The sequence below is a fragment of the Mytilus trossulus genome, chromosome 6 (assembly GCF_036588685.1).
Source record: "Mytilus trossulus isolate FHL-02 chromosome 6, PNRI_Mtr1.1.1.hap1, whole genome shotgun sequence".
Taxonomy (NCBI): domain Eukaryota; kingdom Metazoa; phylum Mollusca; class Bivalvia; order Mytilida; family Mytilidae; genus Mytilus; species Mytilus trossulus.
The window spans coordinates 70,801,846-70,817,469 of record NC_086378.1 but is presented as its reverse complement, the minus strand read 5'-3'; the positions used below and the strand labels follow the sequence as shown (position 1 = coordinate 70,817,469).

Below are 15,624 nucleotides of genomic sequence, written 5' to 3'. Positions count from 1 at the left end.
GGTATACATTTATCTTCACCTTACTGATTATGCTGAGATGATGGGTATAGCGGAAGGGTAAGGGTATTTTGATAAGGAAGGAAGTTTCAACAAAATTTAAGTTATCAACATAGTGCTAGAAAAAGAGTAAAAAAACATGGTTACAATTTTTTTGCCCTATTTAAGTGCAATGTATGATACAAAATCACAATTAACAAATTGCATAGAAAATAAAATACATAATTTCTTTTATGCTGTGGTAATTCTCAAAAGAATATTGAGACTCAAAAACAACAAAAAAAGTAAAAATTATTCTCACAGGAAAAAAGAAAAAGCTGCTTAGCCCTGACCTGGACTTTTTATGTTCAGTATTTTTGTTGATAACAGCTACTAAATTGCTTAGTTTAAGGTTTAATAGATTTGCAAATATCCCCAGAGAAAGATCTATTGTTAGAAAGTTTGTTTAAATCTCTATTAATCATTAACGATCTTTTTTTCTGTTTGATCGACTTCAAACAGCACTCAATATCTTTACAGTTATGACTAATAAACAAAGAAAATTGATTGCACATACTGAATCACATTTGGTAGGGAAGGCAACATCAGATTTCTGTTTTTTCCATTATTTTACAAAATTTGATTAATTTTGGTTGGTTTTGAGACTTCACAAAACTATTATTACATAATCATTGACATAAATTCATTGGAAGATTTCTTTTTATGTGATAATGTTTTTACAGCAGATGTGCACACAGTTGAATAGAAACTGACAGTTTTATGATTGTTGCACACAGTTGAATAGAAACTGACAGTTTTATGATAGTACATAAAAAATCAGTTTATCAGAGTTATCTCCCCTGCCTAGTTTTTGCTGAACTGGTATCTTAACAGTCTGTCTTGTCTGCCTTGCTTGTCTCTATTTTTTGTTGTTGGTGAAATCAGAATTCCCTGCACTTGTCTAAATGATTTGTTTGTTGGTGCCAATAAATAATTTTGTAGTCCTGTGAGTTGCCAGAATATTTTAAAAACCTTCAATTTGGGTCATAATAAGGGGAAACACTACAGGAAGCTTAATTCGCTTCTTGTCAATTTAAAAAATTAAACGAAAGGTTTATGTATTAAATTTGTTCTAAAAAGTGATACAAGTGAGGGTGTAATAGCCTCACTCAGTGACAAATGCAAGAGATCATGACCTATATACTGTTCCTGCCAACGGACTTGTACTTTACCAAAAACTTATTTCTATGCAAGATTTTTTGTACAGAATGTTGATTTGCCCTTCGAGGACTGGCTGTAAACTTTAAATAACTTTTTAATGTCTGCCAATTTCATTTAGGCATCAATGCATGAAGATTTGATTATCAAGAAGCTATTTTGATAGATATTGTTATTTCTTGATCTGGGTGGAGATGTTTCTAAAATCAAAATGTTTATGTAATCCAAATAAAATTAAACAAAAAACTCATTTTTCATTGTTCTTAGTTTAAATCTTATCACAGCTGGTACTTAATAAGATGATAAAAAAGTCTAATAATAGATGAATTTGAACTATTAAAAATTGTGCTAAGTTAATATTGACATATTTTTTCAACCATTCAAGATTTTATGAAGAAACTGTCTGAGTATAAGTAATTCTTTATACCTAAGTAAGCATAGGAGGGAAACATCTTGATATTATTGACCAGCAAAACAAAAACTAATCTGTAATGCTATGTGACTATTGTACAAATACTATGCAGACATTGTATTGGACTGATCAATATGATATTGTGAGTCTGTATAGAGAAGCTCCTACAGGTAAGACTGACATCTTTTGAAATATAGGTGACACTTTTAGAATACCTAGTTTGTCAAGCAATAGATAGACTACTGTGACTGATAAATAGATACTGAATTTGACATAATTATCATCATTTTTTGGCCAGTTTGACAAATTTTATAGTTTGTGTCTTGCCCATGGCTGTTACAGTGTTACTTATAAAATTGTTATAAAAAATGTCCTGTTTAGATCTTGATTAAATATGAAGATGCATATTGACTTAAAATGACTCCACCTTTGAAATGAATTATTCATATGTATACAACTTGGCTTGAATGTTTGTCAAAACTGCAAATTTTATGGTCCAGCTAATAGATTAGACTTATTTATCACACCTAATTTTTGGCCCATAGCCCTTGGTCTTTTCACATCAAATTCTATCAGACATTTCGTCAGTGAAGTTTAGTTACTTTTTAATCGATTATCAATTGCCCCTTCAAACTTACAGTGTTACAGAAATTCATAATATTTTCAATGCAATCTATTGTTTAAATGATTCAGGCATTCTTTTTATAAAAACTTACATGTAAAAATACTTCAGAAAAGGAAAAATGACTTCGGCCCTATTGTGCATGTTCTTTATTGGCACAGTTCTTCAGGTTAATGTATAACCCATTTAATATGGCAGACACCTCAGATGGTACTAGTGCAAGAAAGCAGATACAATGAATGGTAGGCACTTAAAATTGGATGAGAACTTATTTATCCTAAATGCATTTTACTGCTCCTTTATGGCAACAGAAATAATTCAGTTGTAAATAAAAAAAGCTATAATTCTTGTTAAGCTACTTCCAGATGTAACAGTATAAAAATCGTAAGTTCGTTCTAACCTTGATTGTATATGCATGGCATTAGATGATTGAAATATGATGAATTTTGTAGAAAATACCAGATGTGTTATATATGATGTAAAGGTGTGAAAACTTCCCTGTTATGATGGGCTACATTGTTAATAATTATCATGTGAGGTAACAATACCAGCCTCCAAATTAATGAGATACAGATTCCCTCTTTTGAGGATCTATTTGATAATTATTGTTTAAATAAACCAATTTTTCCATACGTTTCGGCCATTAGCCTTCTTCAGTTCTTTAATTTTCCCTTAACTAGTATGTTTCCTATTGGAATTTTGAAAACAAGGATATTTGGTAATTCACAAAACTGAGCATAGAAGTTAAGCAGCTGTTAATCAATCAATATTTTAATTTATGAAAATTTGAGGATGTTAATAAATTCAGTTACTCCTGTAGTCATTGGTCAGAGAAAAATAATGTGAAAGTAAGGTATTTCCAGGAGAGACAACTATTTAGCCATATTTCAATCCTGTTTGTGACTGTGATGTCTAGAATAAGACGATCAAGTTATATATCTGAGCTATAAATACATTTTGAACAAACTTTACTAAGTTTAAATTCTATTGTGGACATAGTGCAAACTTTTAAAACGACAATAAATCCATCAGTGTTCAGTGACCTTTATATGCTATGTACACCGTGTATTTAACATTTATTCAATTCTGTAAAGGTCACAGTATTCCAATGACATTATCAAAATTTAGTATTCAAATCAAATTTGAAAATCAACTCATTTGTATTCATAACCATGAAATAATAAATGTATTCTGTCCATTGTTATTGATTATGAAAAGTTACGAATTATATATCCACTGGCATTCGACACAATCTCACTCCTGGCAAACGTTGTTCTGATATTGAGATATTATAGATAAAGCAGGTAGGAGATTCATATCAGAATTATCAAAACTTTATTTTTGTCTGACTACAAATAACTATATCACTCAAAACAGCGGGAGCTTCCTGAAATTTATCAAAGAAAAAACTATTTGAGCTTTAAAATTGATTTGTTATGCAACAATCTCATTAAGTGTTCTCTGGCTGGTAATGGGTTGGAATTAATTCTGAAACTTCATCTGACAGTTCATGCAGGTGCTGCTGCAGAAATATATATTTTTGTATGATGTAATTTTGTTGAAGTAAAATACTGATTTCCAGAGTCAAGAGTCAGTTTAAATGTATAATGGGTTATACAAATGATAAGAGGATGGAGAGCAGTGGCGGATCCAGAACTTTCCCTAAGGGGGGCCCTCTGACTGACCTAAGAGGGGGCCCGCTCCAGTCATGCTTCAATGATTCCCTATATAATCAACCAAATTTTTCCCGCAAAAGGGGGGGGGGCAGCCTCCCAGGCCCCCCCCCCTGGATCCGCCTATGGAGAGGGGTGTTTATGGAGTAGAATTCAAAGACTGGTTCAGAAAAGGTTCATCAGGAGAGTTAAAAAAATGGATCAAAGAGAGAAACTGTATGACTTAAACTACCCTAAAATATTATAGCTCTTTATAACTGACTATTCAGTATGGCTTTTGCTCATTGTTAAAGACCATATGTGAATAGTTAAATGATTGATTGGAAGGTAAAACATTTAATAAGGACAAATTTAACATATAAGGCAAAGAAAAACATGAGACGGAGAAAAAAATAAATGTCTGTTAAGTGTTACATTTGTTGCAAAAGTAGGATTGGATAATAATTTTATATCAACTCTATTGGGGAACAACTTGACTTTGAGCAAATAATAATCAGATAGGTTGCAGATTTTAACACAAACTGTATGACCTTTAAAGATTTGCCTACCTGGGTGGGAATGATTTATTTAAAATAAAAGAATCATGTTAAGAAACCTATATTTAAGTATTACTTATTTTAGTTTTAATTAATCATAAAAGGTCAATTATTCATAAGAAACATATGATCATGATGACATGCTGTTGAAATAATTGTGCACTTTATTATATAATTCATTAATAAGTAAAATATTAATTAGTTGGTGTGACCTGATTACATATTTGCTTGTCACATTTTTGTCAGCAGTCCAAATGAATCACAGTGATTAAGATTACAGGATACTTTTTGTACCTAAAGAATCACTATCTCAGATCGAGGTTTAAAAATATCAAGAGTCGGAAGAAAATATTGTAGTTATACTAGAGTACAAAAAAACCAACAGAAATTGCATTTATTGTCAATCTGAGTGAAGTCTTTCAATGTGGTCATGCATGTTCTTTTTCTTTACAAAAAGGCATTTTTTTTCTCTGCTCAGGTCTTGCAAGCTTACGTCCTGGCCTTTTCTTTTGTATCCTTATGTTCTAATAACTTTTCCGTTGTCTTTCTATCATATTTTGGCTGCTTCTGCCTGTCTTCATGCTGGTTTCAGCGTGTGTCTCGTATCATTGTCTTTCCTGCTACATGGAATGAACAGTTAGAACAAAATACAAACTGACAGATGGTTGGATTCAGACAACAAGTCAATAATTCCTCGTCTCACAAGGAACCAGATATTTTTATAACTTCAAAGAGGAAATTAAACAAATTACTGCACTTTACAAACAAAGAGGATTATTTCAGTCTGCACAATTCTGCATTTAATTTGAAAAATTGGAGAAGTATTTAATGACTTTTGGTGAAGTAATTGTAATTTATCGCTGTCAAATTTTGTCAAGTGTTTCTAACATGGAGGGTTAATTATATACCCAATAGTTCGATGAGAAAACGTGATATTGTACTGCCTTAAGGAGTATAACAAGTTCTATGCAGAGATTTACATAGGTTATTGTTTGATGATGGAATAACTAGTAGTTATTGATTTAATAATGTGACAGACAATTTGAAGTGATGTCTTTTGGTGTCAGGATCATAATGACAATGCACTTATTTTATAACCAAAAGCAAGTTTTCTTCAATTTATTGACCTTTAATATGCTAAATAGTAACCTTTTAAAACTAATTTGAAGGTAGAACTTGGAAGTTTAAATGACAAGAGCAGACTATTAGAAGTGTAGGTTTCACTATAATTAAAAGAGCAAAACTGAGTTGAAGAAAATGATGCGTTGCACTCCAGCATATCCTGGTACATCGATTTTACATGTCAGGACTTTTATAGCTGACTAAAGGATATGGGTTTTCCTCATTGTTTTAAGGACATACAGTGACCTATAATTTTTTTATGTTCCTCATTTAAACTGGTGGATAGTTTTCTCATAATCAAAGTGATTAAGCCACATCTCCTTTTGTATACTATATCCTAATAATGTTCATGCTCTCCATCAGAATATATTTTGAAACTTGTGGCTTTATACTCATTGAAATATTCTCCTTTTGCTTTGAAAAAATACATATTTTCACTGAACTCTTATCCATTGTTAAACTATAATAATCTTAATATATTTCTATACAAGATTTGATGGTATGTATAGATATAGAGTCGTAAAGAAAGAAACTAGTTAGATATCTGGCCAAATTTTCTGTTGTTGGGAGTTCTCATTGAACCAGAAAGTGTTTAGGTGTGTTATAAACTTCTGTTTGTATGAAGTTTACATTTTGATATCCTAATATTTGAGAACTTTTAGAAATCTCCTAATAAGGTGTGGTAGACACTACTAGTTATATACAAGGTAAACATATACCAAGTGCCAAAAACATGGAAGACTAGACCAAACTTCTCAATACAATATTTTCAGGTGTCGAGGATTTGAATAAAATCTGGGTTAAAGAGGTGCTTGGGGTTGTTCACAGGATGTTCGCCACATTTACATGGTTTGTCGCTTGACAAATATGCAATGACTGATCTCCATTGTTTTAAAGGAAACAAAGGACTCATTAAAGATTTTAAATAGAGATAAAATTCTTGGCTTCTTTTTCTCAAGTGGTTTTGTTCAGTGCAGATAAATGTCAAATTTATGCATGGTTTATTTCTTTTAATGATATAAGTGCAGTTGTTTGTTTTTCTATACTTTTCTCACAGACAGAAAAAAAGTTGTAAATGTCTACACAAGTAAAACACCCTGTCCATTGTTGGTAATTTACTTACAAAATGTACACTTCTTTATACATCCTTACAAGGTAAATACATAATGTTAGAAAGGACAATATTTATACTACATCTCTTTATACAGATTCTGAAGGCTTATAAAAGCTTAATGTAACTTTGGGGAGAGATTTTGATGGATTGTATTATGTTTATGAATTGATTTGAACTTAGTAAAGAATGATGTATTATAAAATTCTGTATTCTGTATTCAAAATTATTACATGTCTAGTTCTTCAATTTTATAGTTATATGAGACATATATTTACCATCTCATAGGGTAGGAGGGGTCAATTTTTAAAAGTCCAATACAAATTAAAATTGTGTAATTTAAAAGTACAAAATTTAGCAAATTTAATTATACAAAAACACTCTTTAATTGATTTCATATACAGGTATGAATCATAGAAATAAACTTTTGGCGAACAAATATCCTTTTATAGAATTGTACTTTTTACAAGGTTATACAAAAGTACTGGTTTGTTCTTTCTATAATGCACTTTGGTAGTCTAAGTCTGCTTATTCATAATTGTTTTGGACAGGTATTTATATTTGTTTATTGTTTACAATAAACAGGTTGTTTTTTTGGAAGCTGTTGATTACATTGATTGATTAATTTGTTTATTTGTTATTTTCTTGATCACATGATATCTGTAAAACTGCCAGACCTGTAAACAGGTTATTTATTGTCAGAGATATAAGGGAGATAACTCAGGAACAATTCTGTGATTTGGCAGATTTTTGACACTGATTCCAGGTTTTTGTTGTTTGATTCAATTAGGTTTTTCAAACTCAGACATGTTTACATGTTTAAGAATTCTGATGACTAATAAATATTACCCATAAATACTATCAGATGCATAACTTGTGGTTATTTTCGACACCCAACAGAGCAGAAAGAATTTATGCAATCAAAAAATGAAAGTAGATAGGTGCCAAAACTGCCAAAAATTATCATTATATCCATGCTTAATTCGTTATCTTACCTTGATTGATAATAACTTAGTGTGAAATTTTGTAATTATAATTAATGATAACATTACTGACAAACATTCCATTGTGTATATTTTGTCTGAAGAAAGTTTAATATGTTTGTCTTATCTATAATTAGAAAAACTGTGATTGTTGATATTGACAGTCAGCCAAGGAGATATTAAGGCAGTTTTATGAGGATGTTATGCATTATATGAAATATAGTTATGCAATAGAAAATAAGATTTGGCAATTTGAAATGTTACAAAATATCATGGTTTTATATTAAAATTTTATAACATGTACAATTGATAAAAGTTATAAATCTTCTGCTAGATGAATGAAGTTATTGACAATTAGACTTTTTATTTCAGAACTTGTAAATTACCATATTTTTTTTCATACTGAGAATATTCATCTAACACAAAGTTATTTTAAATTTCTTCAACACAAATATTCAGGTTAGTATTCTGAGCCATGTGTTTGAGGAACAGAGTAAAGCTTGCCATTAATGTTGAAAGTCTTGACAATATTATTTTAAATCTTTAAGAATTACTGTTCATGCAATGTATTAATCCTTTCCCTTTTGTTTTCAGGTTGGAACACCAACGAAGATAGGAAACCAACAACAATTTATCTTTGAATCTCCCGAAATGCCAACACAGGATTATGATGTGCCTCAAACACGTCGCCAACCAATAGAAGGTCAGGAGAACTATGACACACCACCAAAACTTAACAGCCAAAATAGTTTTGAACAATTGGATTATGACACTCCCCCACAACAGAAAAACTTCCAGCACAATCAAGAAAATAATCAAATGACACCACAGAGTTTGTTTCCAACAGAATTCTATGATGTTCCAACATCACTATCGAATCGTTCCAGCCTTATGTCAAACTTATCCCACCTTTCTCATTTATCCAATGAATCATTTTCATCCAGTAGTGCTTCAAACAAAAGTAGTGGTAGAAATCAAGGATCCAATCAGGGAAGTATGACTGATTCGGCTCGTTCAAGCATGGATATTTCACCACATGACTTTTATGATGTACCTCCGTCAAGACTGCAAGCTTTGCCTTTTAATCATCATAAACAACCATCAGCTGATTCAGGATTAGACATGTATGATTCTCCACAAAAACAGAAATCTGGTACTGATTCTATGGAGGATTATGATGTACCAAAAGCAGATTATGACATCCCTAAATCTCACAGCGACTCTTTTATCAGTCCTGGAAAGCAAGCCGAAAATGCGTATGATATTGCTGATCAATCCTCTGTCATTGAACATGATATTGATGATATATATGATGTACCAAAAAGTAATACACTTGTGCGTAAAAATGAAAAGAACTTTCTTTCTGATGAGCTTGATGGTAAATCTAGGAGAAGAGAAAAATCTGGGGACAGAACTCTTACAAGGGGAGAGAGATGTGGTGGTGTTTATGATATTCCACCACAAGTGACAAGGGACTCCATGTTTTCCTCCAAATCAGATTCATCTGAAAGTACAGATGAAGGTTACAGGTTGTCAATTTGTAGTTTGGATTCTAGAAATTCTGACATTCCAATTTATGATGAATTGCCTTATGATCTTGATGCAGCCATGGATTTGATGGTTAAACTGCAACAAGATGTGCAAAAGGCTACAACAAAATTGTGTAGCTTTATAAGCAGTAGTTGGCGAAGGAAAGATGTTCTAGAACCTAATTTGTACAATATCAAATCAGCATGTACTAAAGTAAAGGCAACTTTGGATGAATTTCTGGAATTTGCCCAAGGTACATTAGCAAACTCTGCTAAACTGCCAGAAAAGAAACTCATTAATAAACTGACAAAACAATTATGTCCATTGTTACAAAATCTGACCCAAATCAAGTCATGTTTAAAGAATCTAGAATTGACCAATTGGCAGTTATCTAGTCTTGTGTCAAATGATGCTTCAATAGATGATGATTTAGGCAAAATTGCATCAATTTCTAAAGATCTCACAACTGATGTTAAAAAGATGGTTTCTCTCATTCATGGCAACTCTACATTACTGTTCAAAAGAGCTCAGGACTCAAATCATAGTTTTTCAACACCACCAAAGCCACCAGTGGCTCAAAAACCAACCGTTTTGCCTAAACCAAGTATAACTAATGTTCAAGGTCGACCCCTGCCTGCACCACCAAGACCCCTGCCACCAACACCAACAGACAAAAAGTCAATGAGTTTTGATTCAAAGACTGCTTCTGTTGAATTTAAACGGGATTCTGGAGATTTAAGAAGGTTATCTGAAGAATTCAAACAAATGTCTATGGATACTTATAAAGCACAAGATAAAGTTAAAGATGAGAATGACATTATCGAAGAATATGATTATGTGCACTTGGATTCGCCTGAAGGTTCTGATGTTTCTAAGACAAAAATAGATAAATCAAAATTGGAGCAACAAAACCTTCATCCTGATCTGGATGATAAACCTGTGAAAGAAACATCCCCAATGAGAGAATTAACACCCCCTAAAATTGGAAGTCGTACAAGCTCACCAATGCGAGAAAATTCTCCATCAAAACAATTCATGAAAAAATCAAATAGCATGGATGATATATTATCCAACAAAATCAGTGCTCCTGAACCATTATTTGTGAAAACACCAGTTGACAGAAATTTCAAACTAACGTCGCCAAATTCCCTACCATCGACAATCAAACTAGATCCAAATGATAAACAAGTGGTGTGTTATTATTCAAGTCAGTTAGATACTCATTCAACTTTACTGACCAATGCTGTTGATGCATTCTTCTCTTGTATCGAATGTGGACATGGACCAAAAGTATTTATATCAAACAGTAAATTTGTTGTCGTTTCCGCTCATAAACTTGTATATATTGGGGACACACTACACAGAAACTTGATGAATATTGAAGTTAGAAATAAGATAATGCATTGTGCAAATCATTTATGTGATATTCTCAAATTGACAGTATCTACAACTAAAACTGCAGCATTACAATACCCATCTATTCCTGCTGTGCAGGAAATGGTGGATAGAGTTGTCGATGTTTCTCATGCAGCTTATGAACTAAAACTTGTGATAGGACAGGCTGCTGCTTTGTAGTGCTCTTTATATCTTGATACAAAGCTTACGTAAATGTCTTAGAAATGTTATTAAGTATCAGTATTCCTTTTATTTTTAAGATTGTGTTAGAAATAATCAATATAACACAACAATAATTTGAAGAAAAAAAACATTTGTGAATAAATATACATATTTTCTATTTTCCCTTTTTGGACCATTTAATTTTGAACTTTTTGGAATCTATTCATTTTAATTGAGTTATATGCTGTCTGATAGTCTGTATGATTCATCTTTTAAACAAATAGTTGATAAAAGTAAAAGTACTGGTACTTACAATAGTTTTGTAAAAATTTACATTATAGTTTTTATGGCCATTCAAAATTTAGTTCAACCTTAAAAAAAACATTTTGTAAAGAGAGTATTGAAACATTTTTGATATGATTTCAACTTCTGATAATTTTTAGTAACATATCAGTTTTAATTTGTTATTCACTCTTCAAATAACATAAAGCATTTCATATTAATGCTCATTATAATGACCACTTGGGTTGGTCAGAGAAGTACATTTATTCAGTAAAGGTATGTTATTCAGAAATGATCTCATTTATATTATAATTTGTAAATTTAAAATTCATACAGATTGTAGTAATTTGCATCAGAAAGTGCTATTTTAATTGATATTTATTTATGACAATTTTTTCAATGAAATGATTTAGGGTAGTACATGTATAATCAACTACAATGATTACATAACTTGCATGTATTCAATTAGATTAAATCAAAATAATTTTCTTCCTAGATGACATAAATTAAATGAACTTATCCATCACAGATGATATATTGTTTTGTTGGGAAGAAAGTTATTTTGAAATTTTTTGTAAAATAGAAAAAAGAATGTAAAAATTATAATAATTTATTTATGATTATTGCTATATTAGTTCTAGCTGATATTTTTTCTTCCTTTCTTTCTTAGGCCATTTCTTAATCTATGCAGCAGGTCTGCAACAAGATTTCATATGAATTAACTTATAAAGTTTGTAAAAAGAAGCTTTCTGATCAGAAATGTTTACATCAGCCAAGAAATTTGTTGATTGTCTCCCCTTATCCATATTCAAATTGAAATGGCCTAAGAATGGATAGATATTGGTATTGGCTTACTTAATGTTGTGTTTATACAAGATCTGCTCTGATGCATTACTTCAAAGGTATATTCTAGATTTAAAACAAAGATCTACTATCATCATGACATTTATTTTTCTTTTAATATGTTCTTAGCTTTTTTTTCAATTGAAAATTTTGATAATTTTGATAAATCATTTTAATGATAGTCAGTATTAGTTTTTTTGTTGAAAGCATAAAAATCGTTTGATTCACACAATTTTTTAAAGTTTCAAATTTACCCCAAATTAGAGCTATTTCTGACAAAATGTACACCTGAAACATGTAAGGTTAAACTTCCTTAATAATAGCTTCAAAATTAGTTGGCAGGTTGCTTTTAAAGCAGGAATGATGGTCTTGTATCAATTATTTTCTAAATATAATAAAAAATCAAAGAAAGAAATGTAACTCATCCTCTGTCTGTGGGTCTTTTAAAATGATGAAAGTTTTGCTCTCATTCTGGAGATAAGTCAATCATAATTTCTTGATTAACTTCAACATAAAGTAAAACTTTATCCTTTTGAAACATTAATACATTTTATACAGTACAGATAATACTATGCAAGTAAATTAACAAAATAATAGGCATCCTCCATATTTGTGGTAGTTCGTAAAACTTTTAAGTCACTAATTTTACATCTTTACAAGAATTTAATCTACTTGCAGGGGTGGATCCATTCAAATGCATTGATCGTCCAAAAAAAGGGGTTCCAACCCCTGGACCCACCACCCACCAATGACTTGTTATCTCATAATGTATGTCATTATGCCACTGTTTAACAAATTTATTGATATTTAGACATTGATGCACAAAGGTTGTTTTTTTCAAATCTGCTCACCAAATGCTTGCCCCTGGAATCAGACAAGTAAGAGTATTTTTTTACATCCAACATCCAATGGAATTAAATCATCTACCACAAACCTGGAAATAGTCTATTTTAACAAACAATCATATTAAACTCTGTACTCCGAGGTTCTGTTGACTACTCAAGAAAGTATATATTGTAACCATTTATAAATCTCACTTCCTCAACCTGTTGTTATTACCAGTACCATTATTAAATAGATGCCATTTGACAAACCAATAATGTTATGCAACAAATTTATAAACCAAAATAATATTTATTGACAGGTATATGTTGTCAACAATCAAAACCAGTAATGTCAGATGAAATTCAACAAATTTAACTACTGCTTGTGATCATTATATGTCTTGGTACTTTCCTATGAATTTGAAACATTTTCCTTTACTTCTTGAGCTTTTGATATTACTTTGTTAACTTTTCCTGTGAAGAGATAAGAAAGAGTACACCAAATGTTGTTGAATGATTATGAATGACCATTTAGTGCCTTGATACATTTGTTTATCATGTTTGTCTAGGACAAGTATAAATTGCATATACATAACTATTAAATATTTATAATTGTGCATTGTGTTTATTTTTCTCTATATATTTTCTATATTCTTTTTATATTACCCCTTTAATACCAATAACAATATAAAAAAGAAGATGTGGTATGATTGCCAATGAGACCACTTGACACAGAAATTAACTATAGGTCACTATTCAACCTTTAACAATGAGCAAAGCACATACTGCATAACCTGTTATAAAAGGCCCTGAAATCACAAATGTTAAACAAGAAAACATGAGAACTACCAGCCTAATTAATGTACAAAAAAATGAAAAAAACAAATATGTAACAAAGCAACAAACAACAACAACTGAATTACAGGCTCCAGACTTGGGACAGGCACATACATATAGAATGTGGCGAGGTTAAACATGTTAGTGGGATCATATTTAATAGACTGATTGATTGTTTTGAATGTTGCTTGCTTAACAGTTCGTGGCAATTATGTCATGCATATACAGGACAAGAAAAAATACTATTATACAATACATAGGTTCTCCAAAGTGGGACTTTTCAAAGCAGAAATTTTAGCATTACAACAGGCTGCCTTCTGATCCCACAAATAGTTGTTAGAAGAGTTCTACAACTTGCAGAGAACGTGGCATGTTTTACTGGAGGTTTTGGATAAAATATGTCTCTTTTCTTACCAGACTTAACTGCAAACCTAATACAGTCAAATGAACGTCCAACTTTGGCAAGGGTTTATACAAGTTGACCATATTTCTTTACCATCCACCCTTGGGATGTATAGAGATTGAGATATATATATTAACTTTTCAAACTTTAATATTACCTAAACCTAAACTATAACCAGTTTCAAGATGCATGGACTATGGATGGAAACCAAGACTGAAAACAGAATGCACCTCTGATATTATATGTGTTGCAAAAAGCCTTGATACTATCAATTATTGAAATGATGACACTACTCTAGGATCGTTCATACATGCATCTGAAATCAAACCATTAGAATCTTTATAGCTTGCTGTAGGCTGTGTGTTGATGACAGTACATTGATCTATAATGGTTTACTTTTACAAACTATGACTTGGATGAGAGAGTTGTCTCATTGGCACTCATACCACATCTTCTTATATCTATTTATTAGTTATGGCAACACATTAACATGTGGATATATTTTTTCAACACATTTATTCTCACAGATGATTTTCAAGGTTTGATCCTATCAGTACACATATTATCAAACTTGTGCATCTTTTAACATACCAGATGGGACAAAGTTATAATTCATAATAAACTGTAACATCTCAAAACTGCACCTGAAAATCAGCAAATTCGATGGATCATTAAAATTTGCTCAAAATATTTTAATAAGCTGGCATCAATCCTGACATAAACCATACTTATGAGGAAACAAGATAGAACTCATAATTATTTGTTGAATGGCGAAAAAAGTTATATCATGTATAAAGAATGTGACCCTTTCTGAAAAAATTGAAAGCATTTGTTGTGAACATAACAATGCACATCTTCATAACATCAACTCAACTGTAAGAAAATAAAGGTGATAAGAACCTAAATTATACATGTAATCAAAGAGAGCTTTGTAGCTTGAATGGAAAGATTGACAATTTTTTCAAAGATGTCAGTAAATACTGGAAGTCCAAATGTATTTCCATCTCATTATAGAAAACAAATCAACTTCTGAGTGTTTTAAAATGTAGCACCTGACTTTTCTGTATTGCATGTGCAAAATGGTAGCCAAACTACATGTACATATTCCAGCACCAGTCTAATGTAAATTGTGATACCGAAGACCATAGAAACTAGAACCATGCAATATTCCAATGCTCACAACAACTGTAACATTTTTAATTAAAATATTTAGAAATCTCAGCCTTTGGTCCATATGGCCTGTAAAACCAACACAAATTTAGTGTGTTGTTGGTAACTGCTACTAACTTTAAAACAGATATATTCTATGCCAGGTCAATCAGTTGTACACCAAGCTGATAGATACAATAAGAAGTAGGTGATGAGTGATAGTCAGAGCAGCTTGGTAAGTCTATCTACAAAATCACAAATAAACAGTGGTAGCACTCTTTGGACATACAAACAGATATTTAAAAGGCAATTAATTGAATGCAGACTCAGACATCAAATCTACCAAAAAGTAAACCTTATATATTGTTGAAATGTTTTTCATTGATATAGTAACACTCCAGCTAATTAGAAAGTATTCCAGACTGATAATCAAGAGCTGACCTGGCACTTCTATTCAGCTGTTATAAGACTGAGACATGACTGGAAGTAATCAACAACAGGAACTGGACAAAATAAAGTGATATATGTTTGGGGGTTGTCTAGCAG

General features: G+C 31.3%; 1 protein-coding gene across 6 annotated transcripts in view; it reads left to right on the top strand.

Annotated features, from left to right (window-relative positions):
• LOC134721779 (breast cancer anti-estrogen resistance protein 1-like) overlaps window positions 1-10,916 on the top strand; it is a 48,635-nt gene extending 37,719 nt beyond the window's left edge. For 5 of the 6 annotated variants that reach the window (XM_063584988.1, XM_063584990.1, XM_063584987.1 and 2 more), the window contains one exon: window positions 8,248-10,916. In XM_063584988.1, the coding sequence (XP_063441058.1) occupies window positions 8,248-10,758 (2,511 nt within the window). In that variant the 3' untranslated portion in view covers window positions 10,759-10,916. Of the gene's footprint in view, window positions 1-3,510; window positions 3,533-8,247 lie in introns of those variants that run through there. The other variant, XM_063584993.1, reaches the window with a different exon arrangement.
• Window positions 10,917-15,624: the final 4,708 nt, after the last annotated feature.